General features: G+C 39.3%; 1 protein-coding gene across 1 annotated transcript; it reads right to left on the reverse strand.

Moving 5' to 3' along the window:
• Positions 1-709: 709 nt before the first annotated feature.
• On the reverse strand, positions 710-21497 carry LOC136559974 (protein zyg-11 homolog B). Its single transcript, XM_066555544.1, has 14 exons — positions 21404-21497; positions 15625-15790; positions 12517-13271; positions 10288-10428; positions 8879-9055; positions 7927-7991; positions 7248-7347; positions 7117-7167; positions 6419-6580; positions 6264-6311; positions 5434-5631; positions 5286-5338; positions 4932-5029; positions 710-2684 (listed from the first exon to the last, which is right to left on the reverse strand). The coding sequence occupies exons 1-14, from the start codon at positions 21404-21406 to the stop codon at positions 2494-2496; spliced, it is 2208 nt and encodes a 735-aa protein (XP_066411641.1). The 5' UTR covers positions 21407-21497; the 3' UTR covers positions 710-2493.
• Between the last annotated feature and the right edge of the window lie 71 nt (positions 21498-21568).

The raw sequence follows: 21568 nt of genomic DNA on the forward strand, positions 1-21568 counted from the left end.
GCTTTGAGGTTCTCCAGCACTAAAACATGCCACACAATTTAGCTCTACAGCTTCTTACTTTCCTAGACTGGGGCTTCCAAAGAAAAAATAATTAATCAGCAAACATGGTTTTAGGAAATGCTTTATAGGTTATCAAAATAAGATGTGGCTTACCACATTGGAACTTCATGCCACAATAGTACCAAAGGAAACCACAGTTTCACTTGTGCCAAAAGTGTGTGGGAACCTTACCAAATTATACACATACAAATTTTCTATGTAAAGATCTGCAAAGGTAAAGCAGAGTCAGGATTTGCAGCCTTCACAAAAGATGGCAAATGCTCCAGGTGGAACACAAAGTTTGAAAGTTGTTTCCAGAATTATTTTGCCCTGGCAGAAACTCCTGAAGTTGCACAGGAGTGTGAAGAGACCTTCCTATAAGTGGCATCTACAAACAGATATAGTGCACTTATACCTTGTAGGCATGCAGAGTTTCCAGCTTGAAAGAATTCTGCTCGCTGATTGCCTGAAGTGTGGGGGAGCAAAAGAAAATGGGTATTTAGCATCTCTGTGCTTGCTGGTTGCAGAATTTCATGAAGTGACACATCTCTCAAACATCTGGCCTGATGCCAGCATCATCCTTGCATTTTGTGCTGCATGAAGGAGTAATTTTTTTTTTTTCAGGTAAGTTGCTTCAGCAAATGCTCCTGTTATTAGGAAAAGACAGCACTGTAAGGAGAGTTGTCATCTTTATTTTAAAATCTTGTAGCAATTGATTTATATTCATTCTAGTGACACCAATTTTGACAAGTTTTGTGATCCATTTCATGTATAAAGGAAATTCCATAGCAGATATCTTAGAAGGGTGGTGGGTAAAAGCCTGTGGGCTGTTTTCATAATTCAAAGCTACAGCCAGCTGAATTTCTGTTGGAATTGAGAAAACTTTATATAACCAGATCCACAGATTAAAATGATGCCAGCCAAAATTATACTCTAGTACAAAAAACAATTACACAACACTGATTAAATTACTGGATCAGTACCTTTTGAGGTTGCTGAAATACACATTAATTAGGTTATTGAAGATTAGAGGTGGTGTTTTTATGTGAAGGATGGGAGTTGGGAGGGAAAGGATTTAAAAATAGTAAAATACAGTCATCATGAAGAAGCCATTTCTGCTGGTAAGCTACCAAACATAAGTTTTCTTTTTAAATTCAATTATCCAATATTTACAGAAGAGTCTTTGAATATCAAATCAGTTGCCATGGAAATATGGAAACGAAGCAGATAAACAAAAACAACACCTGAAATTAAATTGCATTTGAATGGACATGCAGTTTGCTTCCACCACTTGCATTGTATCAGGCATCTGTACACTGTGCAATATGTTTCATTCAACACGTGGTTTGGAACCCAAAGGTAACCAAGAAAGAAAGAAGTTGTTACAATTAGCATCTTTATGTAAAATTTCATACTCCACAAAACAATGCAATTGACACAGGGCTTACGCAGAACATTGGGTGATACTTTGCACTTATTGTGATGGCTTGGAAATATAATTCACTGCACAATACTCACAGAATATTTACAGAAAATGAAAGCAATCATTAGTCTCTCATAAATAAGGTGACCAAATATCCCAGCCTTCTATGAATACATGCAACCCCCTCCATGACGAAGTCATTGCAGTTATTTTGCTCTAATGAGCCTTCTCCCATCCCCATGAGTATTCTAAAAACAAAAGAAAGATATCACACACAACCAAAAGTAGTCACACAACAAAACCCCATACTTGTTATAAAATTTAAATTCTCAAACATCCTTTTAGTACTGTCTCATTTTAGTTCTGTTTCTACTGCTTTACTTCAATGGGTTTCCCCTTTCCCTGAATGTGATGCTGGTCCCCACCTCGACAGGAGCAGGGAGGACTCTGGAGAAATGAACTGTAAAAAGGCATCATCCCAGCAGTAAGAAAAACAAAAGAACATGGCTTGCAGGCAAAAGGAAAAGGAAGCTGAAGACCCATTTGTGTCTAGAAGGGTGAAGAGACAATGGACATTTTGGTCGCCTTAGTTACAAGTCTCTCTGTCACCTGCATGCACAGACTTTTGTTTTAGTCTGTAAGTGTTGATCTCACAACCACACAGAGTTTTATTCAAACACCAAACTGGTGAACAGTGTTATGAACAGCAATCACAAGGATGGAACAGCCTTTTCTCTCAGAAGTCACAAAACAAGATACTCCTTGAAGTCTTCTTTCCAGCTGTGCATATGGATCTGTACAAGTCCCATCTCCTGCAGGCATGACCAGCTCAAGCTGTGACCCTTTACAAGTTGTGCACGAGGTTGCCATTAAAGGTGACGTTCAGCAAGGTTACCACACATGGTTTGGGTACCACAGTTACCAGCAAATCACTTTAATGGTGACCAATAGGTTATAAATTACTCCAACTACACACATATCAGAGAGGATTATTACAGAGACAATACTTTACACTTCTCTACCTGCAGCTTTCAGTTTGGTTTGGTTTGTTGCTGTTTTCTACACGGTGGTGGTCTCCCATGGCGCATAATGTGTTTTTCTAAACTATCCAGGATGGCAACAGCAATCCTTTGGACATGGGGATCAGTGTGGACATTTTCCTTGATGTTGTACAAATGCTGCAAACCACCTTCTTCAATTAACATGCTGCAGTATCTGGCGGCTGTAATAGGATTATAAAAAAGAAATTAAAACCAGAATTATCTAGGGTAAAGGTAGGAGATACTGTAAACACTGACTGAAATCCACTTTTGTCTCCAGGCAGTATTTAAGACACTCCCTGAAGTGTCCACAGAAGTGCATGAGTACTTTAACAAGTGACAGCACAACAGAGTTATTTGGACAGGACTGTAGCTGTAATCAGGTCTCTTACCAGTCTGTCTCAGCTGACTGGAAAGTGCCCTGATATGCACAGTATTCTCTCTTCCCCCCACCTCCTCTACAGGCATTTAAAGTGCACATAAACAAACCAGAAGAAATGGGAATCAAAAGCACTATGGTGTATATGAGTATCCAGGTAATAATAGCCCCTTTCCCAAAAACCTTGGTACAGAACAGCTACCAAAAAATGTTATCAGATATACCACATCATTTGTGGAGGTCTCCAGGCTTGGAGAGCAAATACAAACTAGCTCCTTCCAATAGTTTGTTAAATATATTGATGGTGACCTCTCATTAATTATAAGTTGCTACAAATGCCTTTCCAGGGTTTTTTCCACTTACATTCTGGAATTCACTAAGTTGAAATCACACCCCCATCAGCTGCAGCATTATTAAGAGCAGGGAACAGCTATAAAAAGAGCTGTAGGGTGGATGTAATGTGCAAGCTGCAGAAGTTGTTATGGAAAGGTCAGGATGACTGTAATGCAATCCACAGGGCATTACCTCAGATGGGCCCAATTTCACCATTCATCTCAGTGGTGCAACACCAGACTTGTTTTAATGCTGATGTTGAGCATTTCGCTGGGGATCACATTTACTGTGGCACTACAAATATTTTAGTTAGGTTACCTCACTGAGGTGACTGTGACACAGACAAACAGCAGCAGAAGAAAAAGATACACAAAAAAATTTAAACCAATTACTTCCAGACTACTTTACACTATCTTCTATAAAAGGAGGTCAAATAAAAAGCATCTCCTCTCTGGGACTACTAAAAGCTTTCTTGGTACCAAGCGCCAAAAGCTGAAGATTTTCCTCCCAAATATATCTTCATATTTCAGAATTAAACACTTTTTCCCCCACAGTAGGGTGGAACATTTGGTTTCTCTGCAACTTTGTCCAGAAGCTTCTGGCTTCAACGACCACCAAAAATAAAAGAATTCTGTCTTGGTCTCAAATCAGGAGTAGGCCAATGCAAACCTCAGTAGCATGTTAAAAGCTCAGATGTGAGGGCAAACAAAATACCAAAAATAAATAGAACAAATAGGACAACACAAAGTTAACAGGACTGAGGCACAAAGAGAAATTACAGGGCCTTATTTAAAATCTGTTATCCAGATCTGACCAGTAAAACAATTCTGTCAGAACAGTCTGACTTCATCATGAAAAATCTCACAGGTTTCTGGACAGTACCCTGGGAACAGAGGCATATTTATGAGCTCTATGAAGGGCAGCAAAACAGTATTCTGTGTGCAGTTATATATTATGTGATGTTATTGGTGGGTTCTGAATAGATGCCTTATCACTGCAGAAATAGAGATTGATGGGACAGGGATAAACAAGCCTAGATATGCTGCCATCAGGGAGATTAAAAACTGGCACAGAAAACACTTCAAATACTTTAGAAGAAATCTGCTTTATATAGACATATTCATGACAAAAATTTCTGTCAAAAAAACCCCAACATTAAAAGCCAGGAAGGTTTGTCCCCTCCTACACTTAGGTATGGTTGGGGGATTTATTTCCTTTTCCCAAAAATTATGCATAACATCAAATGCTCTCAAATCATTCTATTTCTTATTTTGCAGATGGGAAAGAGAGATTAAGAAAATGACATTCATGCCACAGCAAGTTACTGCAAAAAGGCAATTAGAGATGAGGAATAACTATAGCCTCTGTTCCCATAGTAAGACACTGCTACCTGCCATAGTCATTGCTCTTAATTTAAAATTAATTTGTTGCCCAGCATTAATATTTGCATATTCTATTTGAATAAAAACACATGTGCAAGCAAAAAATGTAGTTAAATCTTAACAAATCCACATTTTGGAATTCACACTATGCATCTAACAGTAAAATTTCAGTTAATAGAAGAGATGTAAGGAACTTCCACTACTCTCTTTTTCTCCCCCATTTAGTCAAGCCCCAGGAGTGAACACCCCAGAAATTTTTATTTTTCCCACTTCATGCTAGTGAATAACATACCAAAAAATAAGAATTTTAAGGGTAATATTCTCTCAATACATACGATTTTTGCTGCAGACGTGCTGCATTGCCCACACTGCCCATAACTGGACACCAGGTGTCATGAAACAGCCAAGTAGTGGGAAAAATGGATTGAAAGACCTATTAAAAAAAAAAAGAAACAGTTACTTGCTTTATTACTAGATACTATTACTTCACAGGTCATATGTCTGTTCCACATGTTAACTACACATGTTAGCCACATGTTAACTACAGGAGACATTGATAAATTCCAAGAGGCTGGTCTGCTGCATCTAAAACTCATTTAAGACAACTACCTGCAGATATCAGATATAGTAGATATGTGGTATGCTTTATTTTCCCCAAGCTCTTGATCACAAGATAAGACAATATTTACCTGTAAGCCACCATCTCACATTCTGGGGTTGGCCAATTCAAAATGGCAGTATGCTGTAAAATACAGAACCAAGAACATTGATTGTTAAATACAAACATTGAAACAAAAATAGGAAAGACTGTGATAAAATTCACCATGATTTCTGTACCAGCTGTTCAAGGAGAGATGTCCTCTGGCTGCGACTCAATGTCCAGGCCTGCTCTCCTCGAGATATCAGATGAGCAATAATCCCTGCTGCAAAGTAGCTGACTTCCACCTCCACACTGTGCAACAATTTACTGATGTGGTCTATGAAGTCCTTCCACATTAACTCAGAATGGAGCTCTTTCACTTCAGCTATGTTATTCTAGAATGGGGAAATAAATAATGAAAAAAAGAGAAAATGTCAACAGAAAGAAGATGGCGTGAGGGAGATAAACACAAACTTGAATTATATTGTGTGAGTAGACACAGAAAAACACTCAGATGAGATCTCTGTACATCCAGGTGACCACCACATGCCAAAATACTACTTTTGCTTTTGGAAATTTTTCCAGTCTATGCAGGAATTTGCATCAAAACAAAAAGGTTTTCTCATAAGTGATTTTATGCCATTAACAATTACATTACACTAAATCAAAGGCTATTTTTGACATTCTCAAGCCCAACTTAAAAAAATTCCAACAGTGCAAAATTCTTCATTCCACTGACTTTCAACCTACTTTTTGTATTTGGACTTATGTGAAGCCTCACTCTCCTTTCTGAAAAGCTCTTTTTATTTACTCTAACCATCAATTTCAATATAACTTTTGAAGAAACACAAAACAATCCAAAAACATGTCAATTGCAAATAATACACATTATAAGGATTAAAGAAGAACATAAAAATATTAGGATATGAAAAACTAATATTTCAGATTAACATAAGGTAAAAAAAAATCCTTTCAAAATAAAATTTTAAAAGTATATATTTCAGACTGTTTTTCTTTTTCATCTCACCAAAAGTCCAAGAACTTTCTGTTGGATGGATGATTCAGATGGAAAAGACTGTGGATAAAGGAAACAAAAACCAAGTAAACATTTATGCTTATTATTGAAACAGCTTTAATTATAAACCTGTGCTGCTAATCCACCACCAAGGCCCCATTCCTCACCTCTAAGACTCTCATGAAAAGTTCTAGCCCTTGGTTTTCAATAAAGTGCCGACACGTTGTTGGAGATTCATCTGTGAGGTTCCAAAGTGCACTCAATGTGAACTTGAGGGTGGTATCTACAAGATTCTGATTTGTTTTCTGTTTAACTATTTGTAGAAGTTGCTGGGGAAAAAAAACCCATCAAAATGTCAATATATGTAATAACTCCTCTGCTTTTTCTACACTAAGTGGGCAATGCATAGCTGCCATTTATACACAGAGTAAAGATAAACATGCTTAGAGTCAAACTATAGAAAATAAACTGGCTATTAAACTTTTTACCTCTGCTCTGAACACGGTTGCCTGCTAAAGGAATTCCTTTGTTTCCACAGTAATTACATGTGTAGGGCTATTACAGATGGCACAAAACCACCCACAGAACTCTGAACCTTCACAGCAGTATTTACTTCACATATTCTCATTCTGAGCATCTTTCATCTTAAACAATGAATTTCAAATCAAGATATGTCTTGCTATCTTACTTTGCATGAATTGTGTCAAGTTTTTCCACTTTGGCTTACCTTCCCAATCATTTTCACCTGAATACATGTTAATCTGTTCTTAGAATTTTATCTCCTTATGTTTACTTTGCATCTTCAGGAATACTGCTAGTATGAACAGGGGGAGAGGATGGGATGGCAGGAAAGTATCTGACTTACCCTAACAATGAAGAGTTCTGCACCAAGTTGAGCTGTTTGCTCTGTTGAAAGCTGTAAACAAACAAAAGCAAATCAGCATTATTTTAAACTTTAGAAATGTTATCCTATCCTCCCAAAGCTTAATTCCATACCTTTGCAGCAAGAATGGAAATTATGGCTACAGCCATCCTTTGCATGTTTTGATCTTCATGATTGCACAGCCACTGCATAACAAGTTTGGCTGCTTCAAACCTGGAAGTTAAAAACCCATAATTTTCATAAGTCTCATAAGTGTTAGTAAAAGAAAGATATACACAGACAACAGAAGTATGCTTCATACCATAAAAAGTAGAAAGACACAGTGAAATTGGATGTATTGTAGGAGCCTCTGTCAGCTTTAAGCTGTTGACTTAGGTTCTCTTACTTCTAATTATATATCAGAGTGCACAGGAAGTGCTTCCAAAGAAAGAAGAAAAATTTGGCACAATCTTCTGAAACAGTAGACCATCACACTTCAAAGTATTTGGACAAAACATTTGAGCTGAAAAATGTCTGCAAAAAGCAACCTCAGAGAAATGCTGACTTCTGTTACATGGAATTAAGGATAGACCCATCCAGGTGAAGTTAAAAAACCTCTGTACAGCAAAGGATTTTTTCAGACCTATACTCAATGGTATATATTTGGGTCAGCAGGCCTAAAACAATATAGGCCAGATAAATTCAGCATGCTGGAATGATTTAAACTGAGCAAAACTGGGGCCACAAACAAAGCTTCTGAAGAAAAATATTCTGCAATGCTACAACTCATTTCAACTGAGACCTAAAACTTGCCTGTTAAATGGGACATCCTGAAGGATTCTGTCACTGCATAGTGAAAGAAGGCAATTCTTTTGCAGCTGTGAGAAATATAAAACAATTGCTTCATTAGAAACACAAAAATTTCGGAACACTTTCTATTGGGGTGCATGAGACAGAGAGTACTTTGGACCTTATGAGCATAAGAGAACTGATAGATAAAATGCCTTGGCAAAAGCAGAACAGAACTTTGAAAATTAGATAGCAAGAAGATTTAATTAGACAGGTTTACCAGAAAAAGAAAATCCTATTAATCAATGCAAGCAAGAGATGTTGGTATATGCATAAGTTTGTGTATGTGATTTCAACCTAATCACTGTAGTACACATTACTAGTCTCCCTAAAACAGTATACAAGTGCTTGTATCCCACAATAAAATTGGATTCTGATCACCAAGTTGTTTCAGACACATTTTCTGAAAAACCCTTTCCTTAGGATTTTTCCTCCTGAGAAGCCGAGAGGCCTCAGGAACAAAATGTAAACAATGGTTATCTGCTGCTGTGGAATGCAACAGGTGCATCTGGGATTGGTCTCATGTGGTTGTTTCTAATTAATGGCCAATCACAGCCCAGATGGCTCAGACTCTCTGTCCGAGACACAAGCCTTTGTTATCATTCTTCTTTTTCTAGTCTTAGCCAGCCTTCTGATGAAATCCTTTCTTCTATTCTTTTAGTATAGTTTTAATATTATATATATAATAAAATAATAAATCAAGCCTTCTGAAACATAGGATGAGGGAAGAGACGAGGATCTGACCCTAAGACCCCTGTGAACACCGTCACACCGAGTCAGTCTCCCGTCTCTCTCCATCGCCGACAACTTTCTTGCTATGAACATATTTCCCAAGGGCCTGGGACGTGGAGAAACCTTTTGTTGAGACCCACAAGACAGAGGACGGCACAGAAAGCAGAGAAGTTTTGCCCTGTACCTGCTGATGATTGGGGAAGTGCTCCATGGCCTTGAGGAGCAGGTGCGTGACGTCTGCCAGGAGGCGCACGGGCATGCCGGCCGCCAGGTCCTGCTTGGTGAGGTTGAAGACGCAGGCGCTCGCCGCCAGCTGCACGGGCAGGTTCAGGGGGTGGTTCCTCATGCCCATCACCACCAGCTGCAGCACAAGGGTGGCCCACGTTAGCTGCTCACACGTTTGCACACAGACCCCCAAGAACAATCTGCCTCCTGCTCCAGGCCACAACAATGACTCACAGCACCCAATTTCTGCCTCCCTTGTACTTGAGTGAGAAATCCATCTGGTGGGATTGGAATTCTCAAGGAATAACATTTCATTCTGCTCAGCGATTCAAAGCTGGCAACTTCCACTGCTCCAAGTCCTTCTGCACAGCTTGCAGCAACCTCTCAAAGAAGAGGCTGCACAGATTGCAAGAAATTCCTAGAAAGAGCCCAGGTTGGGATAAAATCACCAAACCCTTTCAGAGGTGAATGAAGCAGGACAGAATTTCTGCAGTGCAATGATAATGATGTAGTGCCTTGTTGTTTGGTGATGAGCCATCATTTGGAATCACATCCTGAGCTGCTAGGTCAAGACAGATTTTTTGCACGTTCTTCCTGAATGATGTTTTTGGCTATGTATGTTAATTTTGATCTCACCAAATAAACACCTAATAATAATATTTTTCTTGTTGATAACTGATGGGTAAAGTCTTTTTGACATTGATGCCAAATTTAAGGCCACTTGTTCAACATTGAAGAGGATAAGAAAAATAAAAACCATGTGTCCTACTGGTGCCTCTTTTTAGGATCCCTACAAAACTTAAACCATCTCCAACGTTCTAGACATGGAAAGCCAATGCCTATAACGAATTTCTAAGGAAGGTTTTGGGCTCCAGGTTACAGTCCCATACAGAACACTAACAACATCCATTCACCCATTACCCTGCTGGAGGGTGACAGTAGAGAAGCTGTCACTGAATTCTTTCCGTATTATTAATGTTTTGTGAGCATCAGCAGAAGGTACTGCTCTGTCTGGTGAATAAGAGCAGACACAATTTTGATTAGAACCCAAACAGATATGATCTAATGACAGAATTCAGTATCTGAGGAATATTTCATATCATATTCAAAGATAAGTGAAAAAATCAATTTACATGCTACTAAATTTAGATAATTTAAGTTAATAGAGAACAATTTTGCCTAACATAAAACACTACAGGGCATCTTTTACTTCCCCTGTGTTTAAATAGTTCTTTTTTTTATTTAACATTACAATTTTAATCTTGAAGAACACAACCAAAAAGTTAAAAGCTTATAAACTAATTTATACAGGCTTTTGGGGATGAGCTCAGGAAGAACATACGAGAACCATCAAAACTATTATTTTACCTTTAAAATTTCAGGCTTAGTTTTTTCCATGACATGTGTCAGGCTGAATAAATGAAAGAGTGCTTCTCTCACAAAGAAGGCTCGTTCACTGTACCGCTTCAGTGCTTCTGAAATCTGAGTTTCATTTGCTTCTCCTGACACCTGTGAACACAGAAATAATCTTTAGTTCAAAATGTCAACATTTTACTTGCAAAGTTTTGTTCTCAAGAAATGCAAAGCTGCAGTTTCAAAGGCAGTGATTTGGCCAAGTCTTTCAGTAAGCAAACGATTGCCAGCCTGCTCTAGTTTCCATTTAATGATATTTTCTGTTTATAACTATAAATTGTGTAACTGGTTTGTTTCTCAGTCCTACTATTTAATGAATCATTGCTGCAATCACTGTTTTTTATAATTCTTAGGGCAGCATGCAGAAATTGTTCTACTTAACATGGCACATACAAAAAAAGTAAAAGGTTATATATAAGTCTTTATATTTATATAAAGACACTTTATATAAATATATAAATCCTAATTCTGTGCATCCTGTATTGTATGCAGGCATATTTTTTTTTTAATTTCTGATATCAGGAATATAGTACAACCTTGAGAGAACTGACAGCATCTTGGATTTTGTTTTATATTCTGATTAGAACAGGGCAACCCTGTTTACTGACATGTACAGCCAATTATACCCTACATGAAAAATTTCCACTTGGTTTCATGTTCTCAACTATAATATCTGCCTAGTGTTCATAATCAAATTTCACAGGGCTGCTGTAAAGACAGTAATATTTTACCTCTGCTGTTTCCCTGAGTTCTGTGTCTTGTTTACTCTTTAGCAGTATCTAGACTAAGCAGTTGAATATTTCAGTAGAGTTACTAATGAATTTAGGTCACCAAAAAAAAAAAAAGGAAATAATACCAATCATAGCCTACAGTCTCTTCTTGACAATTATGCCTTAAAAAAAACAAATGCAAACTGCATTTTGCTAACCACAACGCCACAAGTCCATCGTGACTTTCACATTACTAGAACCTTCTTCCTTCCTGCCTTTTCATGGTGCAGACAGTTCTATGAAGCAATTATTCTGAACAGCAAGGATTACATTGTATTATTTTATACCAAACATGAGGTATAACCTCCTGGTGCTGGATATCATCACACCAAAGGGGAACTTGCTTTCTCTGTGCATTTCAACACTGAGACACTTTGCTATCAGCTGTGACAACTAAGTACTCAAGAGACCTGGCCCTCAACAACTGCCAAATTTCAGGGGGAAAAAATACAAGAATTGTGTAGCTGTGTTACTCCACTTGCCTATAACAAGAGCATTGTGAATTTTACAACTGAAGTGGAAAACTAGACTTGCACAGGAGACAGACTAAACTATGGACACATTAGGCTCTCTTCCTCATTCCCTCTGCAGCTTCCATCATCCTCAAGACACAGCAGAAAGGAAAACTCAGTGTCAAAGATGATATACCACTGACATGTCTAAAACAACTTGTTTTTAATTAATTCTGACCTGCTCATTCTCCAATAATTGCCTTCAGATTTTACAGAACAGGGAATGATGTCTTGTTGCCTGGCTCTAAAAGATAAATAAATGCACTTCAGAAAACATCATCTCATCCTAAGGGGCTAAGTAATTGAGGATTTGTTCAAGAAGAGGAAGTCTTTCATCCTAAGTTATTGCTTCTTAGGTGATGTATTCTCAACAGAAGACCTTTCAAGATATGTAGAAATATTGTAAGAGGAAATAGCAGTGGTGATGGAGCATAACAGCAGCTGAGTGATTCAGCTTTATTGTATCTGCCGTGTTAATCATGAACTGCTCAAAGCTTATGCAAATTCTACCTCCACCCCTCACACATTGCTGACTTATGCCAGATACTGTCTGGGATCCAGAGAATATTATCCCACTTAGTGACTTCAGACAAGGCAAAGCTCAGCTTTCTTAGATATGGAGAATCAAGATCTAAGGTTCACTGAAAAGGCACAGAAAACAGATGCCTCTTACAAGTATATGTATATATACAGTATTATGTAAATTTAGAAATTTATGTCAAAATTAAATAGGAATTTCACCTAAAGCCAGGTGAAATTATAATTAACAGTTTAAATTATAATTATAAATTATAATTAACAGTTTAAAAAAATGAACCTACGCACACATACATTTACAAACTATTAGCTCTATTTCCCCTGCACATTCTATTTTTTCAGTGAAATTAATTCCCCCACTTAACCTTCAGGTTTCCTTCTCCTGTTAAGAACTCTGAGTAGCCGGCATCAGTAGCTAGCAGTCCTACAAACTGCATCGTGGGCCGCTGCAGAACGAATGCTTGTACAGCTTTATCTGTGACATGTTTTCTTCCAGAAATGTCCAAAGACACAAGGTTAGGCAAGATATCTTTCTGTTCCAGCAAACGAAGAGCTATGTCCGATGTGAACTGTTTGTCATCCGAAATATCAAGGTGATTCAGGTATTTTAGTTCTCTTATAACATCCAGAATCTGGGTTGTGGTCATTTTCAAGCATTTCAGGTGGTGCATGGTCAAAGACTTGAGCCTGTCTTTGCAGGTGAGGAGTGCTGTGATGTCAGTGACGGAGGTGTTGGATATATCCAGACTTTCCAACCTGGGAAGTGAAGCAACATCTGCCAAGTCCTCGTTGTAGAAGAGCACGTTGGTGATGCTCAACGCGCGGAGCCCGGACAGCTGACTGAAACACCTCTCGTAGGGGTCTTCCAGAGAAAGAGTCAGTGAGTTCAGCACCAGGCACTGCAGATTCTGCTGGATCCACTTATTGCTGCCCAGTCCACTGATAATGTCTGTGATTGTTATATCTGCATTGACCCCTGTGGCATCCAGCTCCACCAGCTTGTGATGGCAGAAGGCTTTGCGGAAAGCCACGGCGGAGATTTTGGCTTTGCGGATGCAGGCGCGCTTCAGGCGCATCTGGGTGCCTCGGAAGATGCCCACGGTGCCATCGTTCAGCAGCCCTGTGGGAAAACAGCATCAGTGCTTGGCTCCAGCGTTACACACCACCACTTGGACATGAAAGGGTACAAAGTGTTGGCAGAGAAAACTAATTACAAAGTAGTTTGCCTCGGATCATTACACCACTGATCCCAAAATCTTACGTTTGCGACTCCACTTTGAAGATTATGAGGTCACGCTTGGAAAATTCCAGCTTTAAGAATAGGACAGATAAATAAGAAGCAGTAAATGCACGTTACCTGCTTGGTTCAGAAAATGGAACACGCAATAAATAAAATATGGGGATGATTCATAAACAATTAGAGTGCTGCCCTCATTTGCTGTATTTTTCTCACTGAACTGGTTAGAAGTGTGCTAAAAGCAGAATTTCAAAATTTCTGAGTGCAGTTCTCCTCTGGCCACAGTTCCATTAACCTCAAGATTGCACCATCTATCAATGTTTGGTTCTCATCTTGCTTTAACTACATAATCTAGCATTTGACTGAATTCATAAATAGGATCAATACTAAATTAAGCTAATTAAGTCCTATATGAAGAAGGTAGGAGTGTTGCTCAGAAACAAGCTGAATGTGAGAAAGAAACCTAAGAAGTGATTCAAAGAATAGAAAGAAGAGGGCAAGGAAAGGGTGGGAAGGAGAAAAAGACAGCAATGAAAAAAAGAAAAAGCAACGATCTTGTTTAGTGTCTTTTTACTCTTTAGAAAGAATGCATAAGTAGCTTTTTCTTGCAAGACACTGGCAACATCCTAACTGAAACAATACATTGAGTTCCCTGAATTATCAAAAATGCATTGAATATACAAATATCAAATCTTGGTGTCTTATCAACAGAAGGATTACAAAAAGCCATGTGAAGGGTACAGCTGCACAGGCATCCACACAAAAGGAGTAGGAAGAACATGTCCTAGTTTTGCTCCTACAGGGTTATAAATGTCAACACTCCTAGCGTTTCATCTCCTATCTTCACACATACTTAAGAAAGGAAATGAAATAAAAAGGCAATTTATTTGAATAATAACATCATTGCCACAACAGTTTGGATTTAAGTCATGGGCTAGTAATTGCCAATATAAAGATGTGCAGACCTTTCTAAGGAGCAAACGCTTCAGGCACTTCTGACCAAGTAGTCTGGGGACTACTTTCCCCTTTTGCAGGGAAAGCAAAAATATGGGATGAAACAACTGGTATGGAGCAGAAAAAGTAAAAGCAATAAATACAATTAGAGTTTGGTTTAAGTATCACTAAATTAATTACTTCATAATTTTTGCTAATCTCTTCATTTGAGACCAAAGCTCTCTCCCTGGCCTACCTAAAGACTGAGTTTACCTGCTACACACTTTTTTCCATCCTGCATTCTTTGTGTTTGTGGTATTTTGGTGTCTGGAAGTGTCTTCACCACTTCCAGCATTGGTAGATAGTTTCTGGCAATTCAGTTTCCTTTAATCTCATTTCTTGGGATTACTCTAAATAACTCCTTATCAGAAAGTAGTGTATATTATAGATTACCCTTTTTTTTAGTGAGCTTGTCTATTTTAGGACCTTTCCTTCTGTTACTTCTGACCAGAACAACTTGAGAAAGCCATTACTTGCCCAGTAACACCCAAATACAATCTGCATCTATAGGATAGGGTGTTTGGTCTATTTACAGCAATTTTTCTAGTGTCATGTCTCATTTTTTTAACAAAAGTCTACAGTATCTCAAGGAACGGGTCTCTTATCTCTAGTACAATTTATACCTTTACTTTTTCATTATAAGAAATTTTATTATACAAATTTTATCATGCTTAAAGCAAGCAACCAAGATGGGAGCCCTATCCTCAGAGAAATGCTGACAGACAGCCAGTAAGCCAGTACACAAAATATAAGGATACCATAAGCTGTTTATACCACTCTAAAACTAAGGGCTTTGAAACAAATAATTCCATGTCAAAAAAAGTATTAAGAGAGATGAGAAACTGTTTTAATGAATCACAAGGGTTTTTTCTAATTTAATCACAGGGGCACACAGTAAAAAAATCCAATTAAATGCTCTTCAAGAGGTATTGTTGCTAGAAGTAATGGAATCTTTTTTTGGTTTTTTTTTGTGAAATGATTGAAAGAAGATTGAGAAATGTTCAAATAAAGGAACAGTAAAATCATAAACCAAGACTAAGAACTTTCTATTTAGATCTATGTGGCAATGCAAAGCTCAGCTGAAGCTGTGTAAAGCAAAAATAACAAAAATTCTCTATTAAGGGATTACAGAACACAGTTTTAACAGCTGCAGCAGCAGATTCTACTAGAAAATATAGCAGAACTGCAATGTCACATTCCAGTGAAATAAGTTCACCACTGAGGCACAAATGATTGTTTTTACCATGAAATGCCATCGTCTGCAGCAGTCGATCAGCCACCTCTTGAGGGAACATTCCTGGCTCCTGCAAGCAAAATGTCCCATCTTGCCTTTCTGTGCAGAACTTCTCTAGGTTGGCAGTCAGGAAATTCAAACAGATATCAAGTAAAGAATACGGAGAAGCTTCCTCCTGTCATGTGCAAAACACAATGAAACAAAGATTTAGTCAAACCATTCTTTCTATGAAACTTCTCTAGAATGTCTTTTTTGTTGGTCTGGCAAATATTACAAGAGGAAATGTCTCCCTCAGAGCCACACAAAATCAGGCCACACAATGAACAACTCGCCAAACCGACGGGAGCCTCCTTCCCCTGTCATCCCCAGAACCACAGCCAGTCACGTCTGCTGTGCTTTGAACACCACTCCTGTTCCCAGAAGAAGAAATGCAATTGCTGAAAAATAATTTTAATTTATGAAGTCTACTGGGAATTAATCTATCAAGACAGACTGAAAGAATCAAATTACACTTGTGGACTTAAAATATTTCTTTTAATCTTTCATTTAAGTCAATGCATATTAGAAGTCTACTACCAACCTACATAAGAAATGCAGATATTGCAGACAAATTGCATATATAGGAGCAATTTTTGATACTGAAAAGGGCAGCTACAGCTTCACATCAAAAAACGAAACCCAAAAAGAACTGGCTTAATTCCAAGTCTCATGCAGCAATAAACTAACATCCATTACAGTGATTCTTTTCCTCTTTCCAGGCCCTCTGCACCTGGAAATCATCTATAGCAGAGGTCTGGGTACAAAGGACAAGGCAGAATATAAACTTGATCTTTTGCCTCAGAGTTTCAGGTTGTACACTGATACATGAAAATCTCAAAGGTTTTTTTTATTCCATGTCTAATAATAACCTACTGTTTTCAGGCACACAGATTAATCAACATAAAGAATGACTCTCAGCACTGTGAATCATCCCCAGCACCACACAAAAGAAGGCCGAGTGACTGGTACATACTCCCCCAGACAATATTGAAAATAACAGCATCAACTGTTGTCAGATCTCATCTGCAGGAAAAATAGTAGCTTCCCTTTTATACAGAAAATTCTGGATAATTTCACCTTTCTTTCTCAGCCCATTTAACTTCTGTTGCTTCGCTTGCCTAATATGCTGATCACAGGAGTACTGAAATATGTAAAAGGTTATAGAGGAGAAATATAAATAAGGTTACACAGATAAGTCTTCTAAAATAAGGCGCACATGTTTGAGGATTGGGAGGTACCACATTAGGGCGAAGATGGAATGGAGTCTATCTTTAATGAATCAGGTATTAACAACAATTAGAGACTGCAGTTTAATGGCTCCTGAAGATTTAAGTACAGGCTTGGGAAGTAAAATCTCCAAATCATTCGAATGCAGGGTCTTTCTGCAGCTTTTGATAGGCAACTTTTATTCCTTTGACTCAGTTTTACTAAGTGCTTAAGTTTCATTATTTTTTACTTTATTATTACATTGTATTGTTATAAAAACAGGAATTACTTTGTGATGTAACTTGCTCCCATACCAGGAAACAGCAATTTTGGCTGCCTCCAATCTTAAGAGGATAAGAAAATGAAGGACAGAATTTGGAACTGTGAATGTCTTATGTTTCTTTTTGTTTCTTTGTAGTGTGTAATGATGCCTGACTATTTTAAAATAGTACATTTTTTATGTGAGATGGGAAAATTTCCTTTTAAACTTGAAATCAATATATATACTCAAGACTTCTATGACAGCTGATGAATCAAACAAAAATCAGAATCTTTACTCAAAGGTGTATGAAAATCATTCCCACAGAAGCAAAGACATCCACATTTCCACTAGATCTTGTGTTTCTAATTTGATGCTCAAAGATGACAAAACCAGAATACTGTCTCTCTTCATTCCTCCTGGAGCTGTTCCTTCCTGTGTGCCAGAAAAGCTGAAACACTTTGATGTATCAGTGAACAAACTCCAACGAGAATTTTTAGCCCTGTAGATAGGCCACTGGCATATGACTCAGAACACTATTTTTTCAACCAGTATCTCTGAGTGGCCAATCTTCCCTTTGGAAATGCAAGTTTAATTTTTACATAATCCCTCTGGAAGTTCACGCAGGGCATCTCCATACAATCAAGGAACAAAAAGCACAAGCAGGGATCAATTACACTTGCAAACAAAACAGTTCTGCTTTTATTAACTCCACTCATTCCCATTACAGGAGACATTTGTAATATTTCTTCAACTTGCTGCCAGAAGGCTGAGCAAACACCCCTGACAAAGGCTCCTGAGGTACCCTGGGCAAAATGTTTTTATCTGTATCTAATGAAGTCCTCTGACAAGCACCCTAAAAACAATTTCCTAAACTGCCTGCTGCTGAAATAGAACAACTCAAATGCAGCCTGGAAACCTTGTACGTGAGCTGGAGGCATTCCTTCCCTCACTCTTCTATACTTCAAGACAATATTGCCCAGTTAAAGTTGTATTTAAGCTCTTACAAGGTCAGAATTTGAGTGGTTCATTTCTCTAGCTCTGCTTTTGAATGTCAGGTTGAAGACAAATCTGCCATTTGTTTTCTGATCACTTCACTTTGTGTCCAATGAGACACTATAAATGTATGTCAACCATAGCAGAGCACTTTAGGTTTTTTTGTTATTATTTAATAAACATCACCCAGCAGTTTTTAAGTAGAACTCCCATTATGCTATTTTACTTTTTCATAGTCATCTTAATTATCTGATACTTCAATTAACCTCACAGTTTCTTTCATTATATCAAATTAATTGAGTAACCAGAAAAAAAAAAAAACTAATTCCCCAAACCACAGAATTATGAATTACATGATGCAAGCTGGGGTGCCTTCATTAACTAAAACATATATTATGAGAGTCATGTGACATATCTAAAACCTGGCTAGCTTATGGAATAGCATAAAAAGTAGAATAATTGCATTTAGATGGGCTTTTAGAAGCTTATTTAAATTAATTATGTTTTTAAAAAACTTTTAAATTGCTAAATATAATCAAAGCAGACCAAAAGTGTGCAGGGGGATGGGGTAAACTGCCTGGTTACTGCCCTGTAACAGTAATCCAATACAGAGGTGAACTGAAATGCAAAACCAGCTTCCACTTGATGTTACCAGCTCAGCTTCGAGCTCACGCCAGTTGGAAAGGTTCTCCCAAAGAACATTATCCTGCACTTTTTCCTTTGAGAATTCCATCAAGCAGCTTTAAACATCACTAGAATATACTCAACACATATTTAGAAGTGCAGTTAAAAAGCAAAAAGAACCTAAGGGGACATATTAAAGCACTGGGAATAAGCTAAAGAACCTTAAGGCAAACATTATAAGCCCAGTTTATAATGGCTAAGTGTGAGTATCAAAATAAAATCCTGTTTATTTGGGGAAGCATCACCAGGGAAGTACCTGCTTATATAACAACACCTAAAGAAAAATAACGAACAGGTATAACTGCTGTTTTCTGTCAGTCATTACAATCTAGCTTTACAAAGAAAAAAAAAAATAATAACTCCATGGCTGTGTGGGCCTTTCTCATCACAGAGGTTGTGATCCTACCAACTCCAGCCTGGCAGATTCAGTTCCTACAGGCTCTGTCTCTCAGACTCCTTAAAAATCAAATTTTTTTTCCCATCTGTAGTATTTTGTTTTGGCTGGTTCTTGCTCCCCCTCAATAAATCAGTATGTAACACTGGAAGACAAATCCCAATTTCATCTCTAAAAGAGCCATGCCTGTGATGTGCTCCCCAAGTTTTACACCAAATTGCAGACTCAGCATGACAAACCCCAAGCATGCAAAGTCTCTGTAAGCCAGGATCACCTGCTTTTCCCTCTCTGAAGTCTCAAAGGAAGAGATGGGTACAGGATTAAAGAGTTTTCAACTTGTGGTAGTCATTTCTCTCAAAACATTAACAGGGAAAAATAGGTAATTTAGAGCCTCACTTTTGGTGTTGGATGTACCATGTTTTCCACCTCTCCACAGCCCCAAAACTTTACTTACTTTCTCAAAATGAACATTCTGAAAACAATTAAGAAATAGCAACTCAAGCAACAGCCACCAAAATTCCTCTGAGTGCTAAGAGAGGAAAGCAGTGAAAAATAAACAGTTTCATGATTTATGCCACTAAGAAAGCTTTATGATTATCCTATTTAAATTAAGTTAAATGGAATTAAACAGAAGTAGGTGATTTATTAGCCAGACTCAAGGAAGGATTATGCTCAAAACTCCAATTTAACGTTAACTATTCTGGCACAAGAAGTGGGAACATGGAGATTAAAGCTTCTACTGATACAAAGCAGCAATCACAAGAGGCCTAAAATTAAATAGTGACACATTAGAACTACATAGTAAGGCCACATATTTTAAGATTAATATCAAGAACTTCAGAGACAAGTTCATAAATTAGAAATGATAGAGAGTGGAACCAGAGTGGTGTGCTGAACCACAAAAAAATAAAAAACAGGGTGAAGGAGCCAAAGAAGGTGCCAGGAGCACAAAAAAAAAAAAAAAAGATGGATTAAATCACTTTCAAGACACTCGGGAGATGTCACAGGACTATTTAAGAGGTATCTGCACCATTTCAGTGTAAAGGTAACAGCAACTAGAATACTCTGGGGATGAAAAGCACATCGGGAATAGGACATAAACCCAGCTTTTCTTAGCCTAGAGGATCAAAAGGTGAGAGATACAAATGCTACCCATAAATAAATACAGCACAATAAACATAAACTATAGACAGGAGAAAAAGCTATTAAAGAGAAGCACACTGCAAGCACAGCAACAAAGGTATGTAGAAATGCCATGAACTGGAAGTTTTGCCATAAATTTAGACATCAGTACATAGGTAAGCAATTAAATTCTACCCTAGTTCACTGATTAATGAGCAGGCACAAAATGTACCTACTTCAATAACAATGACACATAACTTTATTAGGGGATTGACTGAAATTAGGCTTTTAATGACAAGGGATGAGACTAGATTGCCCAGGAAGCTGCTGCTAGTCCTTGAAAAGCAAATCTGCACACTCATGCCTGGAGCAGAGGAGCAATCCAAACAGCTCCCATATGTTCAGCTCCGGCCTGTCTGGAGCAGGGAAAGGCTGCTCCTTTGGCAGCTCCGTGCTGGGAGAGCTCTGCGAGGCCCACGCACCGAGCCTTGGCACGGCTTCCTCCAGACAGAGCCCGGACAAAGCAATTCCCACTGGGAAGGTGCTGTTTGGGGCTGGTGGAGGCAGGAGCCGGAGGAGGCACGGGCGGCCGGGCTGTGCAGAGCCGGGCTGTGCCCTCACTCCGGCCGGCCGAGGGGCTCTGCCCCGCTCCGCCCTGGCGGCTGCTCGGCCCCGCACGGAGCCGCGAGGGGCCGCTCAGGGCGGCGGGTCTGGGCCGGCCGTCATCGCCCTCCCGGCGCCCTGGGGACACCGGGGCACACCGAGCGGGGATCGAGCCTCCCTCCCTGCCGTCCGCCGGGTCCCGGGCGCCCTTTTACATAACGGGCGGCAGCGCCGCGGTTACACAACGAACGGCGGGGCTGCCCCGGCCCGGCCGCGGTACCGGCGGGAGGGAGGGGAGGGGGCTCCGCCTGAGCCCCTCAGCCGGGTTTGCGCCGCCGCCATGGCGGCCCCTTCCCCGGGGTCACCTCCGCTACCTGCGCCGGGTCCGGCACCCGGGGCTGCAGGAGAACAGCTCCCTGCCTCCCTTCCCTTCCTGACTCCCTCCCTCCTTCCCCTGTCCCTGCCCGCCACCGCCACCCCCTCACCATCGCGGCGCTGGGTGCCGCCGGCGAGCGCCCAGCCAGCCGGTCCCGTCGCTGGGTTCCTTCTCTTTTCGCTTTTTTTCTTTCCCTCCCTCCCTTCCCCCGTGTTTACCCCCCCGACCTGGAAGTGAATGTTGCCTCAGCCGGCCGGGATCCCGCCTCCCTTAA

The sequence above is a fragment of the Molothrus aeneus genome, chromosome 9, assembly GCF_037042795.1.
Source record: "Molothrus aeneus isolate 106 chromosome 9, BPBGC_Maene_1.0, whole genome shotgun sequence".
In the NCBI taxonomy this organism is placed as follows: Eukaryota; Metazoa; Chordata; class Aves; order Passeriformes; family Icteridae; genus Molothrus; species Molothrus aeneus.